This window comes from Microcaecilia unicolor, chromosome 4 (genome assembly GCF_901765095.1).
Source record: "Microcaecilia unicolor chromosome 4, aMicUni1.1, whole genome shotgun sequence".
Classification (NCBI taxonomy): Eukaryota; Metazoa; Chordata; class Amphibia; order Gymnophiona; family Siphonopidae; genus Microcaecilia; species Microcaecilia unicolor.
Genome location: NC_044034.1, coordinates 240,277,030 through 240,300,177, shown reverse-complemented (window position 1 = coordinate 240,300,177; position 23,148 = coordinate 240,277,030). Strand labels below are relative to the sequence as shown.

General features: G+C 41.9%; 1 protein-coding gene across 1 annotated transcript in view; it reads right to left on the bottom strand.

Moving 5' to 3' along the window:
* SLC15A1 (solute carrier family 15 member 1) overlaps positions 1–23,148 on the bottom strand; it is a 178,212-nt gene that overhangs the window by 54,699 nt on the left and 100,365 nt on the right. The window contains 4 exon segments of the mRNA XM_030201355.1: positions 2,495–2,535; positions 2,538–2,580; positions 13,304–13,386; positions 14,923–15,006. Coding sequence (XP_030057215.1) covers positions 2,495–2,535; positions 2,538–2,580; positions 13,304–13,386; positions 14,923–15,006 — 251 coding nt within the window.

The window sequence follows — 23,148 nt, the reverse complement described above, 5'->3', positions numbered from 1 at the left end:
TAATAAATAAATAAATACATACATACACACATAGAAATGAAACGCAAAGCATGCAAATGCATACAAAACACCTCATTATTATGTAAATTGAATAACACTGCTTGCGGTGGACATCACAAGCTGTGTTATTTCTGGAAAAGTAATGCCAGCTAAATGCTGGCATTATTTTTCCTGGCTGGGAGCATGGCCCAGAGCTCCCAGGATGCATCTCCTCCTTCCCCCTAGAGAGCCCCCCAATTACATCCTTCCTCCCAAAGAGCCACCCATTACATCCTCCAAAAAGCCCTCCATCAAAACTCTCCCCCCTCGCCTTTTCCTACAAAGCCCCCTTTGTCAACCCCTCCATGAAATTCCCTGGAGCATAGAGGATTCAAGGCAGGAGTGATCCCCAATCCTTCTTGCCTCTGCCAGTGCCAGATTCAAAATGACACTGGTGATCCCTAATGGTAATCACATGGTATTACCGTTGGAGTCAAGCTGCTGTACAAGACAGCTCGACCGCTAGCAGTAGTACCAGAAGATTACTACTAGCGGTTGCTGGTGCTATTTTAAACCTGATGCAAATGGGCAGGAGCAACTGGGGATCACTATACACTTTCAACATGAATGAACAATTATAGAAATATTTAAAAAGTATTTAAGAATAAGAAACCAAAAAGTCTTCATTGCATAAGACTTCACACCCCTTGACTCAATACTTGGTGGAAGCCCATTTTGCAGCAATAGCAGCCATGAGTTTTTTAAGATTACTGTCTACCAACTTTGCACGGTGAGATGGTGCAGTTTTGGTCCATTCTTCTTTGGAGAATAGCTCATGCTCTTATTTCACTCTTCAAACACAAATATTCTATTGGATTCAGGCTGGGCTTTGACTGACCAGCTCAAGGATATTCTCTTTCTTCTTGCAATGGCACTCTATTATTGCTTTTGTTCTGTGCTTAGGATTATGCCCTACTGAAAGGTGAGTCTTCTCCCTAGTTCCAGGTCTAGGGCAGACTGGAGTAGGTCTTTCTTCTAGATTTACTTATATTTTGTATCACCCATCGTGATCTTCACAAGTCTCCCTGTCCATCATCCAACATAAAGCTGCCACCACAGGCAGTGGCATAGCCAGACCTCCCATCTTGGGTGGGGCCAGAGTAAGCATGGGTGGGCCCTTCTAAAACTTCCTTCTCCCACACACTTTTTGTCCTGTATCTCTCTCTCTATCCTCCACCCTGGATTCAGCATCTTCCCTTCCCTGCCCACAGCCTGGCAATTCCCCCTCTCTCTGAAACCCCCCTTCCTTGATCTACCTGCAAACTGCTGTCAGAAGCAGCAATTCACATCCGTTGCCTGCACCAGCCCTACAGGCTTCCCTCAGCCACGTCCCACCCCTGCAACATCAGTTCTTGTTTCCTCTGTCGTGGGACGTGGCAGAAGGAAGCCTGAGGGGCCAACACAGGCTGCAGATGTTAATCGCTGCAGTCACTGGCAGTTCTCAAGTAGAGCAGGAGGGAGGTTCAGAGAGAGGAGGAGTTGCTGGGCCATGGGTGGGGGGGAGGGGTAGATACCAGATCCAAGGGAGGAGGAGAGGGAGACAGGGTTGCAAGATAACCATTGCTGAGGTGCTCTAGGCACCTCAATGGCCACCAGACTGGGTGGGCCTGTGCTCATCCGTAGCTACACCACTGACCACAGACTGATGTGATGTGTTTATTTTACTTGTTGAATGCCATGCACAGTATTGTTCCACTGTGGTCTCATTAGACCATGAAACCTCACATGTGTGTGGAACATTGTCTAAGTGCAAATCATATGCAGCACATCAAATGCAGCAAAACCAGTAGACATCAGAAAAAAGCTGGATTTAGTGAAACTCTGGTCTGCATTTATTTTAACCAACTACCTAACTGTGTATTATTCAACATGTAAAAAAAGACAGAATTAAGGCAAATAAAAATTAATTTTGATAAGCAATTTCTTAGTATGGTTGGTGTTTTTCATATCCAAAATTCTAAATAAAAAATGCATATGAAGCCAAATAAAGCCATCTAGAGTGGGACATTTTTCTCATGCTGAATAAAAGCCTCTTTAATATATTGTATCGCCATATTTTTCATGGGGCAGACGATTTTGAAGGAATTTGCCTGGGCAACTATACAGTTACCTGAATAAATTCCTCAGGCTGAAAATTGCCCTCTACTGAGTAGCTAAAGCTGGCGGCTGAGTTCCACAAAGCTGCTAGCTTATATCATAGGGAAAATGGGTGGGGCCACTGTGGGAGAAGGGGGTAAAGATTTTGTTTTGAAATTCTCAGACAAAAAAGTAGCATATATGCCTGAAATTTCAAAGAGAAATGACAAAGGGAGTTTCCTGTTTGGAAATGAGCTTGCAAGTCCTCAGATATAAAGTACCCAGGATCCTGCAAACCACCCAGGCTCTTCGCAAATGCACCCCTCTATTTATATTGATAATGTATTACATAATACCTCGAAGCATGAGAAATACTCACTTCATACTTTTCTTTAGCCCAATCCAACCAATGTTCTCTTTTGGAATCTCCTTGCTACGGTTCCTGTATCTGTTTTTAATGGCAAACTGTGGAAAAAATCAGCAGAAAAAACTGTTCATGTCTTGCTGAAACATATACCAAATTAATTAAAGCATTATCAATATGTATGAGCATCCTATTATTCCTTTTCTCACAAACAAGGGGATATTACTTTGTTGAAATCTACCATATACCATTTTAGAGCTTAGAAAACAGTTGTTCTATGTTTGGTGCTAAAGAAAATAGAATTAAGCAACTATTTTCTTTAATGATGTAGCTATATTCATCTAGCAGGAACCCAATATGTGCCTGCTTATACAACTGTAGGAACATTCTGGATCCCTGCTCCAGAGTACTGCTAATCAAAATGAACAAAGGGGTGATCTATTCTAGAGGCGTAGCCCAACGACCTTAAAGACTTGCCCCCTGTTTTTGCCACACATGGCAATGCTGACACAGCCCATTCAAAGTGAATGGGCTGTGTCAGCAATAGCGCATGGCAGCCACTAGCATGTCTTAGTAAAGAGGGAGGTTAGTTTTTGGAGGAAAGTATAAAATCCCAGTGCTTAGGGAGGAGCAAGTTCTTTCTCCCCTAGAAAGGGTCCAGAAGAGAGGAAGAAAAAAGGCTTTTCTTCCCCTAGCGGAGGAGTCCAGTGTGGAAGAGATGTTGGGGATCATCAGAGTCTTGGTTCCCTTCTCAAGGGGCATAGGGAAGGAGTAAGCACAAGGGTTGCCAGCTTAGTTCACAGCTATCTCCTGAGGCTCATAGTACCATACAGAGAATATAACATAAGAACATAAGAGTTGTGATACTGGGACGGCCAGAAGGTCCATCATGCTCAGTATCCTGTTTCCAACATTGGCCAATCCAGGTCACAAATACCTGGCAAGATTCCATAAGAGTAAATCAGATTTTATGCTGCTTACATAAGTACATAAGTAATGCCATACTGGGAAAAGACCAAGGGTCCATTGAGCCCAGCATCCTGTCCACGACAGCGGCCAATCCAGGCCAAGGGCACCTGGCAAGCTTCCCAAACGTACAAACATTCTATACATGTTATTCCTGGAATTTTGGATTTTTCCAAGTCCGTTTAGTAGCAGTTTATGGACTTGTCCTTTAGGAAACCGTCCAACCCCTTTTTAAACTCTGCTAAGCTAACCGCCTTCACCACTTTCTCCGGCAACGAATTCCAGAGTTTAATTACACGTTGGGTGAAGAAACATTTTCTCCGATTTGTTTTAAATTTACTACACTGTAGTTTCATCGCATGCCCCCTAGTCCTAGTATTTTGGAAAGCGTGAACAAACGCTTCACATCCACCTGTTCCACTCCACTCATTATTTTATATATATATATATATATATATATATATATATATATATATATATATATATATATGCTTATCCTGTGTATGTACTTATGTAAGTGAACAGTGGATTTTCACAAGTCCATCTTAAATAATGGCTTATGGACTTTTCTTTTAGAAAATTATCCAAACCTTTATTCAACCCTTCTAAGCTAACCACTTTTGCCACATTATCTGGCAACAAATTTCAGAGTTTAATTATACATTGAGTGGTGAACTATCGTCTCCAGTTTGTTTTAAATTTACTACTTAATAGCTTCATTGCTTGCCCCCTAGTCCTAGTATTTTTGGAAAGAGTAAACAAGGAATTCACATCTACTCATTCCACTCCACTCAGTATTTTATAGAATTCTATCATAACGCCCCTCAGTCGTCTCTTCTCCAAGCTGAAGAGCATTAGCCACTTTAGCCATTCCTCATAGGGAAGTCGTCTCATCCTCTTTATCATTTTTGTCACCCTTCTCTGTACCTTTTCTAATTCTGCTGTATCTTTTTGAGATGCGTTGACCAGAATTGCACACGGTATTCAAGGTGTGGTTGTACCATGGAGCAATACAAAGGCATTATAACATTCTCATTTTTGTTTTTCATTCCTTTCCTAATAATTCCTAACATTTTATTTGCTTTCTCAGCCGTCACTGCACACAAGAGGAAGAAGGATAGATCAGCAGAGAAATCTGAGCCTGGTCCTCAGAAGAGAAAGATAAAGAGTGAAGTGCTGCTAGTTTACTGCTCTGATAGGGAAAGGATTTGATACTGGAGATTGGTGGTTCTGGTGAGGGCTGAACCCTGAATAAGACAAAGGGAGTGTCTGGTCATCCATTGAAGGTAAGGGGATGGATGGGGTGGAGGGTTATAGAAGGAGTGTGTTAGAGGGAGTAAACTCAAAGCACTTTGACTTTTCTAATTGGTTGTATCAACATGTTTTGTATTTTTGTATGTTTCTTGTTACCCAAGAAGTATTGTGGTTTGTCCTTTTTGATTTGTGCTTTGAATAATACAGATTTACACATAAAGGGCTAGATTCTATATATGGTGCCTGAAAATTCCCCATGGAAAAAAGTATGCCTAGGTGTATTCTCTAAAGTAAATCTAAATTTTATAGAATATGCTTAATTTTCCATGCAGTATACAGAATACGTCGCGCGCCTCTCCACGCGACTAAATTTAGTCACGGCTACTTACACCATATTTTGGCATAAATCCCGATGCCTAAATTAGGTGCACAGCAGGTGTATTCTATAACAACATGCATAGATTTTAAATCGCCCCTGCCCCGCCCATGGCAATGCCCTCTTTTTAACTATGTGACTTAGAATTTACGCACACCATGTTACATAATACGCTTAATGAGTTGTGCGTATAAATCTTAATGTCAATTAGTGCTGATCATTGCTTAACATCCAATTGACAGCGCTGATTAGCTAGTTAACCAATTAAGTTACATGCATTGTTATAGAATACTCTCCGATTTCCACGAGCAAATTAAGGTGCGATATATAGAATCGGCATAAAAGGGGCAGAAGACTAAAGGGTCATAGGAGTGAAAAACATTATCAGGAGCACTGAAAGTCAGCTCTGCATAGAGGGAGTGTATGAGGACTGAAAACCCAGGCTTAGCTTATGCCCTTACCTAACTGACAATACTGTATATATCCCAAGGAGAAGGGTTGCTTTAGAAACCTTGAGAGATAAAGAAGAGGCACTTGCAAAAAAGAGCAGAGAGGTGCAACACCTGCCTTTCAGGACAGGAGTCAGAAGTGTAAGAGATGTTTCCTTAAAGAACCCATATCAGTGGAGACCAGGGAAACTTTGTGACATTCTTTGTAACTACCTTACTTTATTTTGATAGACTTTTTGCCTTATCACTTTCATGGCACTACATTTTTGAAGTGCCTAACAACTGGGAGTTTTACTATATTACAGATTTGTCTTCCTTTTCCATTTTTCAGTGTGACATTATTCTGCCTGCCTAATACTTATTTTTAATATCATAATGAGCCATCAGGGAACCCTTAACCAGTCTATGTGCTTAGAGATAAGATTTTGAGTAAATCTGAGTGTTTTAGCCACAGATACCACTAAACTTGCGTGTGTATCCACCTCTGGGGTAATCCTCAGCCCCAACTATCTGAGAGTCCACTACATTCATAAAGGGATAAGAATTTCACATAAGCCCTCCCAAGAAAAGGATCCTGAATAAGAAAAGCCCATGTAGCATTCTGCCCCATGTCTCCAGGAACCTTCGAGTGACCAGAAAATGGTGGATTACTGTACACCAAACATACACACAAAAAATCAGGGCTATCCCCCATATCTGGCCTCCCTTCTGTTTTCTCTTTTACAAACAGTGCAAACTGTTGCTCCTCACTTAGAGCTCCTTTACTAAACGGCGGTAAGCCCAATGCGGGCTTATCGCTCGCTATACAGGAAGTACCGCCGGGCTACCACAGCAGCCCGGTAGTACTTCTCACCCCTAGCGCACCGCCACTTCCTGTGCTACAAAATGTATTTATTTTTTGTAGCGCCGAAGTGTACTCAGCAGTAATCTGCTCGGTTACCTCCAGGTTAACACGGGAGCCCTTACCGCCACCTCAATGGGTGGCGGTAAGGGCCCCCCGAAATGGCCGCATGGCAAGTGTTTTACTTGCTGCAGGCAATTTCCTGCAGGAAGGCGAGACTTCCCTTTTACCAGCTGCGGTAAAATTGGGGCATCAGCACACATGTAAAACACGTGTCGACACCAACACTGGCCCCCTTTTGCCACAGCTTGGTAAAAGGGGGCTCTTAATTTGTCCTTCATAAACATGAAAGGGTAATCCTGTTGTTCACTGAGCTACATTGATTCCCTGTGGAAGCTCGAATTTTGTACAAACTTTATAGCTTGATGTTTAGAATAATCCAGGGAACAGCACCTGGTTATATACAGGCTAATTTGTTTCTCCAGTTTTAAAAAGAAATATCCTAGTTTAATTCTATCATCTTGACTTTTCCGAATCCCAGAGGTAGTAAGTCCATAAAAAGTTTTCCTCTTTATTTTCTTACCAAGCTGCAAAGGCATGGAACTCACAGCCTGCAAATATAAGATCTCTAAACAATTATGCAGCCTTTAAAAAGGCTATTAAAACTAGATTATTTGAGGAATATGTTTTACAATAGAATCTGTATTAGTCACATGTTTAGTGGAATATGTGGGATATAAATGTTTACAATAAATAAATAAATTATATACATCTGTAATTCCTGGACAATTGGTCTAGCTCTCGGTCTGTAATCCGCTTGAACTTTAAAGGTACAAGCAGAATATAAAAGACAGGTATATAATGTAATAACATAGTAATGTGGAGGGGCATTTTTGAAAAAAACATCTAAATTAGAACTTGGATGTTTTACAAAGACGTCCAAATTCCAAACAGGAAAGAAGGTCATTTTTGAAAAAAATGGACGTCTATCTTTTGCGTTCAAAAATACTACGGACGTCCTGTGATTTGGACGTTTTGTGATTTGGACGTCTTTGTTTTCGGCCATTTTCGGGAAAAAAACGTACAAGTGTAAAACATCCAAAATCAAGCCATTGGGACGTAGGAGGAGCCAGCATTTTTAGTAGACTGGTCCCCCTGACATTCCAGGACAGCAATAGGGCATCCTAGGAGGCACTGCAGTGTACTTCATAAAATGCTCCCAGGTACACATCTGACCGTTGCTCCCTTACTTTTGTCTGCTGAGCCCCCCAAAACCCACCCAAAACCATTACCCCCAACTGTACACCACTACCATAGCCCTTATGGGTGAAGGGGGCACTTATATGTGGTACAGTGGGTTTCTGGTGAGTTTTGTAGGGCTCGTAGTTTCCTCCACAATTGTAACAGGTAGGGAGAGGTAAGGGGCTGGGTCCACCTGTCTGCAGTGCACTGCACCCACTACTAGACTGCTTAAGGGACCTGCATGCTATTCTGATGGACCTGAGTATAACATCTGAGGGTGGCACAGAGGCTGACAAGTAATGTTTTTCATCACATTTTTTGAGGGTGGGATGGGGTTAGTGACCACTGGGGGAGTAAGGGGAGGTCATTCCTAATCCCTCCAGTGGTCATCTGGTCATTTGGGACATCTTTTGTGCCTTATTCTTAATAAAAGCAGGTCTAGCTCAAAACATCTAAGTTTTAGTCCTGGACGTTTTTGCTTTGTTCCATTATGGCTGAAAGACGTCCAAGTCTTAGGAATGCCCAAGTCCTGCCTTGAACACGCCCCTGGCACACACCCCTTGACATTTAGACGTCCTTCTAACGGACTTCAGAGAAAGATGTCCAAAAAGAGGTTTCAATAATACTGATTTGGACGTTTCTGTGAGATAAACGTCCAAATGCTGACTTATGTCACTTTTTGGAGTCTATCTCTTCGAAAATGAGCCCGATAGTAACATAGTAAATGACAGCAGATAAAGACCTGAACGGTCCATCCAGTCTGCCCAACAAGATAAACTCATTTTACATGGTATGTGATACTTTATATGTATACCTGAGTTTGATTTGTTTTTGCCATTCTCAGGCACAGACTGTAGAAGTCTGCCCAGCACTGTTCTTGTACTAAAAGTTCTGAAGTTAACATTAAAGCCCCCTTAAAATTTACACTCCAGCCCATCCCTATCTATTCAGTTACGATCAGGGCGTAGACCATAGAAGCCTGCCCAGCACCGGTTTTGCTTCGCAATTACCAGCATTGCCACCCAATCTCCACTAAGCTTCCATAGATCCATTCCTTCTAAACAGGATTGCTTTGTGTTTATCCACGCATGTTTGAATTTCCATTACTGTTTTCATCTCCACCACCTCCCGCGAGAAGCCATTCCACGTATCTACCACCCTCTCCGTGAAAAAATACTTCCTGATACTTACTCCTGAGCCTGCCCCCCTTCAACCTCAATTCATGTACTCTAGTTTACCACCTTCCCGTCTCCGGGAAAAGGGTTGTTTGCAGATATAATACCTTTCAAATATTGAATGTCTGTATCATGTCACCCCTGTTTCTCCTTTCCTCCAAGGTATGCAGTTTAGGTTGGCAAGTCTCTCTTCATATGGTTTGCAACGCAAATCCCATACCATTTTTTGTAGCTTTTTCTTTGCACCACTCCAGTCTTTTACATCTTTAGCAAGATACAGCCTCCAAAACTGAACACAATACCTCCAAGTGGGGGCCTCACCAACGACTTGTAGAGAGGCATCAACACCTCCTTTTTTCTGCTGGTATACCCCTCTCTATGCAGCCTAGTATCCTTCTGGCCACAGCCGTCGCCTTGTCACATTGTTTCTTCACCTTCATATCCTCTGACACCAACACCCCAAGGTCTCTCTCCTGAGTTGAGCTTACTAATCTCTCCCTCCTATTCAGTATCTCTCTTTGGGTTTCTGCACCCCAAATATGTATCACTCTGCAGTTTTTCCATTCATATCAGTTTGTATTATTACACACTAATGAAAAAAAATTTTAATTTAAAAATTTTGTTTTGGCACTCAGTGTATAGGAAGTGCTATTTCACCGCTTGCCTCAGTGCCAGACTGTAACTCTTCCAGTATGAGCTGGAAGAGTTGTAGTCTGGCACCAAGACAAGTGGTGAAATAGCACTTCCTATACACTGAGCACCAAAACAATTTTTAAAAATTAAAACAATTTTTTTTTGCATTTTTGTGTAATACAAACTGGTATGAATGGAAAAACTTGACAGATGTGTATGGTATCAGATTAAAGTTTGGACCCTTAATTTGGATTAAATTTTAACTACCAGACCCTCGACCATTCTTCTAACTTTTGGAGATTCCTTCTCATTTTTTCTACTCCATCCAGGGTATCCACTCTATTGGCTATCTTCGTGCCATCCACAAAAAGGCAAACCTTTCCTTCCAACCCTTCAGCAATATCTCTCACAAATATATTAAACAGAATAGGCCCCATGACCGACCCCTGAGGAACTCACTGCTCACCTTCCTTTCCTCCAAACGGATTCCATTTACCATCACCCTCTGCCACCTGTCGGTCAACCAGTTTCCTATCCAGTTCACTATTTTTGGTCCTAAGTTCAGCTCTATCAGTTTATTCACAAGTCTTCTGTGAGGGACCGTATCAAAGGCTTTGCTGAAATCCAAGTAGATTACATCTAGCGCATGTCCTTCATGTAGTTCTTTGGTCACCCAGTCAAAGAAGTCAATAAGATTCATTTGGCAGGATTTTCCTTTGGTAAAGCCATGTTGCCTCGGGTCCGTAACTCGTTGGCTTCAGGAAGTTAACTATCCTTTCTTTCAGCAGCGACTCCATTATTTTTCCTACCACCGATGTGAGACTTACCGATCTGTAGTTTCCACTTCTTCCCTGCCTCCACTTTGTGAAGAGGGACCATATCTGCTCGTCTCCAATCTCGCGGAACCTCTCCCCTCTCTAAAGATCAATTAAATAAATCTCTTAAGAGTCCCACCAGGACCTCTCTGAGCTCCCTCAGTATCCTGGGATGTATCCCCATCCGGCCCCATAGCTTTGACCACCTTAAGATTCTCCAGCTGTTTATAAACTCTTTCTTCTGTAAACAGTGCAGTACAGAAGAAAGAGTAAGTACGCAACTGTTTTTATAATCTCTGCACAAAAGCCTGCAGAAATCCTTGTAGCCTTATATGGCTTTGCTGAAGACTCCTAACCATTCTGAAATGCTTTCAGTCTGCAGTATAGCTAGACAAACTGATCCATTTATTATGTAATAGTACAACTGTGTCCCAAACAGAGTATGTTTGTTATGTTTATATTTAATTAGATTTAATATACCACCTTTCTTTTGGCCTAACAAGGTGATTTACAAATTTAAAAAAATCTTAGAAGAGGAAAGAAACTCAATATTTCACAGGACAAAATAAAAGACAAGGACAGTTAAAATCTAGGAGAATGAGGCCAAATGTGCGCCACCAGGCTACTCCCGACTGCATCCCTGTAAGCAGGGAGACAAAATGAGTTTTAAAAGCAGCTTTAAATTTAGGTAATGATTATTAAGCTGTAGTTCTAGCGAAAAGGAATTCCAAAGATAGAAAATAGAAAACACAGTTTCTAATAGAGTGCCAATGGGCAGCGGTATCCAAGGAAGAACCTGTCAGCGACCAGATGAAGAATGAAGGAAATTAGGGGGAGACCAGATATGGAGGGGGGCGGGGCAGCCCCAGTATAAAGAGATGTGTACCTTAAGTCAATGGTACTGACAAAGAAGGGGCCTCTATGTGGTTTAAAGAACATACTAGCAGAATCAGGATCACACTAGGTAATGTCAAAACACTGTTTCAGTATGGAGTTCATTTCAAAAGAGAAAAACATCCAAAAACTGGCATAAACCAGCATTTGGAGTGTTTTTCTCACAAAAATGTCCAAATTGGTATTTTCAAAGCCAATTTCCAGACTTCTTTCTATGAAGTCCGTCAGAAGTGCGTTCAAATCACAAGGGGCATATCAGGGGCATGTTAAGGACGGGATATGGGCATTCCTACACTTGGACGTTTTTCAGCCATAATAGAAATAACAAAACTGTCAGGACTAAAACTAAGATGTTTTGATCTAGACCTGTTTTTACAACGAATAAGGCACAAAAAGGTGCCCTAAATGACCAATGGAGGGAATCAGGGATGACCTCTCCTTACTCCCCCCAGTGGTCACTAACCCCCTCCCACCCCCAAAAATGTGATTTAAAACATTACTTGCCAGCCTCTTATGTATACTCAGGTCCATCAGAACAGCATGCAAGTCTCTGGAGTAGTCTAATGGTGGGTGCAGTGTACTGCAGACAGGTAGACCAGGCCCTACTTCCCCCTACCTGTTAAACTTGTAGAGGAAACTCTGAGCCCTCCAAAAAACTCACCAGAAACCCACTGTACCCACATATTGGCGCCCCCTTCACCCGTAAGGACTATGGTAGTAGTGTACAGTTGGGGTAGTGGGTTTTGGGTGGGTTTTTGGGGGTTCAGCAGACAAGATAAAGGAGCAATGGTGAGATGTGTAACTGGAAGCATTTTATGAAGTCCAATGCAGTGCCAAGGGTGCCCTACTGTTTTCCTGGGATGTCTGTGGGACCAGTCTACTAAAAATGCTGCTCCTCCTATGTCCCAATGGCTGATTTTGTGCATTTTGCACTTGGACTTTTTTTTTTTTTCAAAAATGGACCAAAAAACCAAAACATCTAAAATCACAAAAGCTTGTTCAAAACAATATTTTAAAAAAAATGTTTTTCTTTTGGACAATTACCTTCTTTCCTATTCAGATTTTGTACGATTTTTACAAAACGTCCAAAGTTGGACTTAGAAATCATATCGAAAATGACCTCTATGTTACTATGGAGCTCATTTCAAAAGAGAAAAATGTGCCAAAAGTGGCATTAATCTGCTTTTGGACGTATTTCTCAGAAAAACGTCCCAAATTGGCATTTTCAAAACCAAATTTAGACGTTTTTCTATGAAGCCATCAAAATTGCAGTCAAATCACAAGGGGGCCTGTCAGGGGTGTGTTAAGGATGGGATCTGGGTGTTTCTAACACTTGGATGTTTTTCCAGCCATAATGGAACAAAACAGTCCAGGACTAAAACTAAGACGTTTTGAGCTAGGCCTGTTTTATAACGAATAAGGCACAAAAAGGACACCCCTAAATGATCAGATGACACTGGATGGAATGAGAGATGAAGTCTCCTTATTCCCCCAGTGGTCACTAAACCCCCTCCCACCCCAAAAATGTGATTTAAACATTACTTGTCAGCCTCTATGCAAGCCTCAGATGTTATACTCAGGTCCATCAAAAGAGTATGTAGGTCCCTGGAGTAAGAGTGTGGTGGCTATCTCCCCCTACCTGTTACACTCCTGGTGGAAACTATGAACCTTCCAAAACTCACAGAACCCACTGTATCCACATATAGGTGCCCCCTTAACCTATAAGGGCTATTATAGTGGTGTTCAGTTGGGGATGGTTTGGGGGGGGGGGGGGGGCTCAGTAGACAAGATAAGGGAGCAATGGTGAGATGTGTACCTGGAAGCATTTTATGAAGTCCACTGCAGTGCTCCCTAGGGTGCTCTATTGCTTTCCTTGGATGTCTGGGGGACCAGTCTACTAAAAGTTCTGGCTCCTCCTACTTCCCAATGGCTTGATTTTATGCGTTTTGCACTTGGATGTTTGTTTGGTTTTTTTCAAAAATGTACCGAAAAACAAAGTGTTCAAATTACAAAACTTTGTTCAAAACAGTATTTAAAAAAAAAAAAATGATAGACATTTTTCTTTTTTGAAAATGACCTTTCCTATTCAGATTTTGGACATTTGGAAAATGCCCCTCTATACAGGAAAGTTTAAAAATCATAAATTACTATATATTATTATTATTATATCCTTACTTACTCCAATGCATCTGAAAAATGTCACCATGACGTTGCCTTGAGGAGCCACTTTCTTATACATGCGACTTCCGATGACAAACACAACTGTAAGAAGCAAACATACGATACAAACAATTAAAATAATAAGAAATACATATTAAGTTTCCTATTCCTTGGTATGGATTAGCATGCTTTATAAAGTCACTTCCAGATTTAGGTTATAAAAACATAAAGGCCCATTTAGAAACAATGTAGAAATCAGAACCAATACTTCCAATTGAGAACATATACAGTTCTGGTACTGTTTTAAGAAAAGGATCTGCTAGCTAAGTAGTAGTAGTAGTAGTAGTGGAAAACCTTTTCTACAATGCACGCAGGAGTGCACGTGTATGTGAGGGAACATGCAGCAGGAGCATCCATTTAACAATTACAAATGCAGAACAAATCAACAGCAGAAACTTGGTAACCTTTACATGTGACGACATTTACTATGTAAGTTGTGAAATAATAATTTACATGTATATTATCAGGCATTTTGCAAACCTATAAGTGTTCCTGCTGCTAATTATGTAAAGAGTCCACAATCTGAGGGCCCCTTTACTAGGCCACGTAAGCGTCTATGCACGCCAAAATGAACTTACCGCCCGACTACCGCGTGGCTCTTGTGGTAATTTCATTTTTGGCGCGTGTCTGCTATGCATGTCTGAAAAACATTTTTTATTTTCTGCTGTGTGTAGCGGATGCGCGCCAAGTGGCATCTGACGCGTGTAGGTCATTGCCGCACAGATTCCTTACCGCTAGGTCTATGGCTGGTGGTAAGGTCAGGCACCCAAAATGGACGCGCAGCAATTTTGATTTGGCCGCACGTCCATTTTTGGGGAAATAAGAAAAAGGAATTTTTGGTACGTGCACTGAAAAATATTTCAGCGCGCGCCCAAAACCCGCGCCTACACTCCCGCTAGCCACTTTTTACCTCAGCTTTGTAAAAGGACCCCTGAGTCTGAAATATGGCCCCTGGTCAAGGACTGATTGGGCTGAGATGAGATGGGTTAAAAAATAAGGGGAAAAGTCCCCCAGTTGTTGTAAATGAAGCCTCACTGCACCAGATCCCTGCCCTGGTTCAAATGAACTGGGAGCCCAAAGGAGCAGCAGGAAACTTCCAGGTCTTCAAGAAAAAGGACTGAGGAGTCAATATTCATGGAGGGGTCAATATCCAGCTCCTGCCTGCTTAAACCATTCTAAGCGGGCCAGCCACTGACACTCAGTGGCTCTTAACCAGGCAGTGCTGCTAAATATCAGCACTAACCACTGCGGCAGTTCCTGGATAATGCTGGAACAGTCCGAGGACGGAGTTGAGGAGGAGCCAGCAGTTATGCAGGCACTGGCCATATTCAGTGCCAGTGCCCATATACAAAAAGCAGGCCTATATTTTCCCATTTAGCTATGCGTGTGGTGGCACTGATTATGGCTGACACCCACATAACTTCTGGGTTGCCGCCTGACCCTGGATATTCAATGTCGATGCCCAAGCATGGCCCAGCAAAAAACATACAAGCTTAATTCTGTCTGTAGCTGTCAGCAGCTTAAAAACCACCGACCACCATGGGCTGAATACCGACCGGTGAATATTAACAGACTTACTCAGGGCAACAACCATAAGCGCTGCAGGAACTCCAAAAGCCATTGGGTAACACTGCTGCTTGGTGTGAATACCACATTCTTGAGCTGAAAGAAAACAATACAATGTTATCTAATGAGCTTTTACAAAATTCACTTACCTAGTAATGGAACAATAAAGTTTCTGCTGTTTAAATATTTCTATAATTGCATCTCAATAAATTACAAGAAAAGGTGTTCAAGAAATATTTCCGTTTAAAGAATTACCTCAGCAAATTTGCTTAGCCAGTGAAAAGAAACTGTATACTCACTAAGAGATGAAGTTCACAATTATAATGACCTCAGTGGAATGTATTTCAAGTATGTTTATCAGAATGCTAGATTTCAGTCAATATTTCCTCTACTGCTTTCTTAGAAAGGCTTGTTACTAAACTGTGATAAGTTTTTGCACTTACAGCACCTTAAGTGCAAATGTTAAGGAGGGTATGTTACAAAGCCTGTGCAGTAAGTGGATAATTCTATAAGGGGGTGCCTTGAATTAGGTGCTAGGAAAGCATTTATTTGAAGCCTATTCTATAAAGAAAGGAAGATGCATACTTTTCTTTATAGAATGCTAGTGTAAGTAGCTGAAAAAATTTCTATATTTAAGGCACACTTACATCAGCCACAGAGTTGGGATAAATACCTACACCTAGACTGCAAAGACCAAGAATAGATTGTAAGATTTTATAACCTATGTACATAATTATACACCTTGACCATGCCTCACCCAAGCTCTGCCCATGTGAATGTCCACCCACAAAGTATGTGCCATCGCACAAAAGGTTCCTCTAGGGACTTGCCCAAACCTTTTTTAAACCCAGACACATTAACCGCTGATACCACATCCTCTGGCAATGAGCTCCAGAGCTTAACTATTGTTGAGTGAAAAAATATTTCCTCCTGTTTGTTTTAAAAGTAGTACCATGTAACTACCATTTAGCCAACAGGTGCTTATTTACACGCATGTGTTCACATATGGGCGTAAATGACTAGAATACGGGCATTTATGTGCATTCGTACCACCTAAAATTAGGCAGCTCCTTCTAGAATTATCTCCTAAATGCAGGAAGCATGCCCAGCATCTGCCCTGCATTACCCACACAGGGCAGACAGCACCTGCATCAAATGTTTCAGCAAATAGCAAGGATGTCTAACATGTTTTTTTTATTAAACGCTAAGAATTTGTCATATTTTTACTCATGCTTTATTACAGTTACACTAATGTGACTCAAAAGAAGAACTAAGATCACCAGTAATGCAATACCAGCAGCCCCCTCAGGCTTTGCAAATTGAGCTATGCTGAGAGCAAGGATATTCCCAAACAGAAAAGGAACTTAGCTGTGCTTTTTGAAATGGAGCAATTCCATCAGCTGATTTTTTTGGCAAAAGACGGAGGTGAATCAGATTATAAGCCATTGGAAGTGTCTGACGTGGACCCTGCACTAACCATAAAAGTACTACAACCAACTCAAAACCTCCCTTCAATATTATCCCTCTCAAGTGTCTCCCAGAACCCCTCCAAACCCCTACCCCAGAGAAAGACTCCTCCAAAGACCCTTTCATGGGCAAAGCCCCTCCCCAATGACCACAACCTGATCCTCCCCCTGGTTGTCTGGTGGATGGAACATCCAAGGCCGCTGAGAGACAAAGCTGGGCCCGGAGCAAACAATGTGCTCCCCCTGCCTGCCCACTGCTACCGCCCCCCACCCCTTGCTCACTGCTGCTACCACAGCGCCCCCACTTGCCCACCACCAGTGTCACCCCCTCACCCAGTTCACCCGATACACGCGTCTGAAAAGTATTTTCAGGCGCCTGTAATGGACGTGCACCAAATGGAATTTGGCGTGCGTAGGTCATTACTGCCCCAGTTACCATGTGAGTCTTTACCACTAGGTCAATGGCTGGTGGTAAGGTCTCAGACCCAAAAATGGACACGCGGCAATTTTGATTTTTGCCGCACGTCCATTTTCGGCAGACAAAAAAATAAGGCCTTTTTACAGGTGCACTGAAAAATGATTCTGCGTGCGCTCAGAACCTGCAAATACACTACCGCAGGCCATTTTTCAGCGCGCCTTTGTAAAAGGACCCCTCAATGTACAGGCTCAGTCTTGGGAGCAGCTACTGTTTTGATTCATTCTTAGACAGCTGCTCTTGCTATTTAAAATACTTATTTGGAGTCAGATCAGCTTCTCCCCCAGATATATTATCAGCGTCTGAAGCTGCATTGAATGTCAATGTTCTCAGTGCTATAACATACTTAAGTGTTCCTTCATGTGTGGATATTGGTTGCAGGCAAAAGAACTGCATTTGTCTACTGTCTCATTCGTTCTAGAATCACAGCAGTCAAACACCTCCAGGAGTTGATCTAATCTTTTGTGGCCACGTTTTACACATTAAGAGAGACTCATGTAACAGGAAAAGACTCATGCCAGTAGCTTAGCCAGAACTGAAATTATTTTTTTTATAATAATTTTTATTAGAAAATTGTTAAATACAAATGCAAGGTAGCAATTTTCAAAGTCCCAATACACACAATTCGAAAAATCACATAACATTCTGCTGAACCTTGTGACAACAACATAGATAACAATGTTAGAAAAAAATGGCATCTGTAGTATAAGTACCAAACCCACCTACAACCCCACCCCCATCCACTAACAGTAACAAAGGAAAAAGAAAGAGAAAAGGTCCAAATCCAGCGGTGTTCCTTACACCAGAGTCAACCCCAGTTACAAGGCACACAGTAAGACCCCCTATGTTAATAATTAAGAATCCAGCTGCACGCCCAATGAGGCATCCCTCTCTATATTGGCTCCCCAATTTTTTGAAACTTGATCCAACCCCTGGCCTCTTTTCAACCCACTCTATGCCGCTCAAAACAATCATGGTATAATGTCAGGAAGTATTTTTTCACGGAGAGGGTGGTGGATATGTGGAATGCCCTCCGCGGGAGGTGGTGGAGATGAAACGGTAATGGAATTCAAACATGCGTGGGAATAAACACAAAGGAATCCTGTTTAGAAGGAATGGTTCCGTGGAATCTTAGCGGAGTTTGGGTGGCAACGCAGGTAATGGAAACAAAACGGGAGCTGGGCAGACTTCTACGGTCTACCCCCTGATCGTGACTGAATAGATAGGGATGGGCTAGAGTGTAAATTTTTAAGGGGCTTCGATGTTAGCTTCAGAGCTTAGTACAAGAACAGTACTGGCAGACTTCTACGGTCTGTGCCCTGAGAAATGCAAAGACAAATCAAACTCTGGTAAACATATTAAGTATCACATACCATGTAAAATGAGTTTATCTTGTTGGGCAGACTGGATGGGCCGTACAGGTCTTTATCTGCCGTCATTTACTATATGTTACCAGATTTAACCACTGTGTCTATTCAGCGGAATATCATTATGAAATAATATACATTTCCTAGCTAATAAAACATAATAAAGCAAGTGTTTTTCTTGTGCAGTAGTAGAGCGTCTGATAGCTAAACAATCATAAATTTAAAAAAAAGCTGTGGGTTAAAGGGGATTAGCTTATACAATATTCTAATAATATAATGGAGTACCCACTCCCCAAAGCTTTGGATAGTTTCAGAAGACCAAAATAAATGACCCAGAGTAACCCCCTGGTCTCCACATCTTGTGCAATTATTATCAGAAGCAATGCCCTTCTTGAATGCTCAATCAGGTGCTCTATAAAGAACTGAAATTATTTTTGAGGGGAAGCAGTGGTTAATATGGGTGGACACTAGGCACCCCAATTCCTTTGCTTCTCTTTTCCTCTTCCCTCTCGTCGACCCCCCCCCCCCCCCCCAAAAATAAAAGTAAAATACCTTAGCTACTACTACTACTACTACTATTTACCATTTCTATAGCGCTACAAGGCGTACGCAGCGCTGCACAAACATAGAAGAAAGACAGTCCTGCTCAAAGAGCTTACAATCTTAGCTGGCAGGGATCCCCAAACCTTGTCCAGTTGAAGAAATCTGGAGCCACCCAAAGTCTGCTAAAGCACAACAGTGAGTGTCAGCAAATTGACTCACTGATGCCAGTATTACAAGTATGCTCATTTCTTGCATATGAACTGAGCATGTATGAGAATTCAGCATGACCAAGCAAGCAGGAGTAGAGGCCAGAATTAACAGCTCACCCTGTTGCCGCTGACTGCTGTGTTTTACCTGACTTGGAGCGGCTCATGGGGACCACCACCAGCTACACAATTGGTGTGCCTGGCTGCTAGCTGGGCCTGAAGCAAAAGTGGATGGGCCCAGACCCACCAACCCACGGCTATGCCCCATCTCCCACTCTCATCTTGTGAACTCCTCCTCCAACGCACTGAGTCACTTGTAGCTACATAGGAAAAAGAGCATATGATTTTTAAAAAAATGAAGTTCTTAGTAGCATCTGGAGATAATCAGAGACAGAAAGGAGTTTGTCAGTCCGCATAAAACTGTATTCCCCAAAATGAGCAAAGCAGAGTTTCCCAGTTGGTCTGGGAGCTGCAGGAGAGCTATGCTCATTGTGTTGGTCTGTTCTTATGGAGAGGAAATCATTATTACCCATCCCCTTGGAAAACCTATGGCATGGGTCCAAGAAACATGTGATTCTTGTGAAAAACCTACTTTGTTGCTTCGCCTGCACTCTGCAGCCACTTGGCAGCCTGTTTCCCCACGCTGCATATTATTATTATTATTATTATTACATTTGTACCCTGCACTTTCCCACAGAAGCAGGTACAATGCGGCTTACATAGTAAACAGAATTACAATTATTATATTCATTAAGTAGAATATTACGAGCTATAATGTAACATAATAATAGAATGTTTTGAGTATGTGTGAATTAACAAGGGAAGGAGTAATGAAGATAGATAAGGAAATGGACCAGTATCCACGGTTTCTTCCTCTTCTGCTCCCATGAATATTCAGCAAGCTAGATTGGGGCTTGAGGAGAAGGGAATCTGTGCAGCAGTACAGAGAATTTCTATAGGTATATTTTAATTTCATATATTATTTTTCATTTCTTTAACTGTATCTCTGTGATTTGCTTCTGACAAAGTGGATTTTTGTACTTAAAGGCTCATGCCTCAATAATACTGGTCAGTCTATAAGGTGCCACCAGCCTCTTTGTTGCAGTAGTAAAGCCAGTTGGCCTATTTTGGGTAGGCCTGAACCCAAAGTGGATGGACATGAAATTTTCTCTCCCTCCCACCTGCAGTGTAGCATCTCTCCCTCCCCTTCCCCACTTGTGATCCGGCATCTCTCTAGGTCTCTCACCTTCCCTCTCCCCGGCATACTTTTTAAAAACTTCACTTTGGAGGTCACTAGCAGCGACCAGCAACTCCCACATGCTGTTCACGCCAGCTCCAGAGCCATCTCTCTGACACAACTTCCTGTTTCCACATAGGCAGGACCGCACTAGAAAGAAGGCTCTGGGGCCAGTGTGAGCAGCATATGTGATCCACTGCTGGCAATCTCTGTAAGTGAAGAAATGTTTTTAAAAGGTACACCAGGTTGGGGGGGGGGGGGGGGGGAGGCAGGGATTGAGAAACCCAGAGAGATGCTGGATTGCCAGCAGGAGAGTGGAAGAAGAGATGCCGAGAGTCTTCAGTTGACGAGGCTTGGAGATCCCTGCCAGCCACAGTGAGGATGAGCCACTGCTGGATGAATCTGTGCCTACCACCTGGGCTTAACTCGTGGCTATGCCACTGGGTTTTTGTTTTTCTTGCTGTTACAGAGTGGAGGAGTGGCCTAGTGGTTAGAGCACTAGTCTTGCAATCCAGAGGTGGCCATTTCAAATCCCACTGCTGCTCCTTGTGATTTTGGGCAAGTCACTTAACCCTCCATTGCCTCAGGTACAAACTTAGATTGTGAGCCCTCCTGGGAAAGAGAATTATCCAGTGTACCTGAATGTAACTCACCTTGAGCAACTACCGAAAAAGGTGTGAGCAAAACCTAAATAAATAAAAATAAACAGGGCTACCTCTCTGGAAGTTTACAAGTTTGCCTATGTCTCTAGGAACAGCTTTATTAGCAAGAATCAAACAATGTTTTCATACTCAGTCATAGGATCCACTTTTCCAAAATGATAGTGGGTGGTAAGCACAACCCAGATTACCCCTCCCTGGATACAGTGAATGAGTTCCAATATTGGTTACGCTCATGTACCCACTGTAACCTAACTGTTCCACATTTACTATGAAGTTTATAAGACACCTTTCATACTGCAAATAAATAAATGCATCACTGGGTGTGATGAAACTTTTAACATACAACACTCTTCTAAACAGGAATAGTTGAAAGGAATTTGTAAAATGTTTAGTTTTTGCAGGGTAAGCATTACTACTTGCCACTTATACTTTGAAGCACGGAAGATACACTGAAGATATTATTTTTATATGACTGGAACTGATTAATCACAAACTTCACACTTAATTTATGAAAATGATAAAGGGATGGAACGACTTCCCTATGAGGAAAGGCTAAGACGGTTAGGGCTCTTCAGCTTGGAGAAAAGGCGGCTGAGGGGTGATATGATAGAAGTCTACAAGATAATGAGCGGAGTAGAGCGGACAGATGTGAAGCGTTGTTTACACTTTCAAAAAATAATAGAACCAGGGGACACAAGATGAAGCTAGAATGTGGTAGATTTAAAACAAATAGGAGAAAGTTTTTCTTTACTCAGCATGTAGTTGGACTCTGGAACTCGTTACCGGAGAATGTAGTGACAGCAGCTGCGCTTACGGAGTTTAAGGGGGGTTTGGACAGATTCCTGAAGGAAAAGTCCATTGAACATACATACAAATATATATATATATATATATATATACACACACACAAAATTTTTTTTTTGGCTTTGCCGGGTTCTTGAAGCCTGGATTGGCTGCTGTCGGAGACCATTGGAGCCAACTCTGTGGGTGCTTGAGCACCCCCAATATTGAGAAAATTCCTTGTATGTGTCCAAAGAGGGGTTATTTCCATTGGGCTTTCCATTGGTCAGAGACAGGATGCTGGGCTTGATGGACCCTTGGTCTTTTCCCAGTATGGGCGGTGCTTATGTGCTAAAACATGTTCCATGAAGAAATAACTCATCTGGCAGGAATACCTAAGCCTTGCCAGGTGAAGAAAGCTAGAGCCTCTCCGTCTCCTAAAGCACAACAATGAGTACTAGCACATTGACTAATGCCAGCATTGCAAGCATGCTCAGTTCTCACACATAAGTATAAGTATCTCAGTTAATTAATGTGTTCCTTAATATCCAATTTCAACATGTCTTATTTCTGCTAGTTTTCCTTTTAAAATATTTTTCTCCCCATAAGTCATACAAGAAAAAGGAACTTACAGAAATAATGATATGGGTCAATATTCAAAGCCGTTTAACTAGCCAGAAATGGATCCTGGGGGTTAACCGTTCATTTTCAGCAGCACTTAACTGGTTAGTGCTGCTGCCCGGTTAGCATCAGACTCAAAACCAGCTATTTTGGGGTATTCTGGGAGTGGAGTTGGCACTTGGTACCAGCCAGGCTACCTGCATAAATAGGACTGCAAAAAAATCAGTCCTATCTGGGATAACGTGCTAAGCTATCCAGAAGACCATTTGAATCAGTTCCTTCAAGAACCTTCAGTGTTTGATCAATCTATGGTTAAGACTTTGACTGAAAAATGGCAAGACGATTGATTTAAAACAGGACACAGTCAGATTTGAGTTACATTATGCAACTTTGATACAATATTGCCGGGTACAGAGGATACCCCATGGTCTTAGGATCCACAAGGAGCCACAAATGTTTCAAGACAATAAAATTTTTCTGAACAGGTAGTGTGCAATCCTCAATAAATGATCATTGGATCTTATGATCCTTTTCATTGAAACATCTAAAGGGAAATTTGATGAGCTTAAGAGAGATATGCATGAGAAAATAGAAACACTGAAAGTAGAAGACTCTAATTTTGATATGAGAATGACATCCCTTAGTTCCAAATTGAAGAATTTCAGAAAAGAAATTAACAATGTCAAATATGAAAAATATAAACGAGATCAGAATGATTATAAAAAGGAAACCATTTACCCATGGATTATACCCAGTATCAACAAACAAAATAGGCATAGGATGAGTTTTAAAGACAATCTCCCTTCCAGACAGACTATCACACACAATGGGAAAGGTACCAACAAATCCACCAAAGAGAGAGCCAAAAAGAATCAGAAATT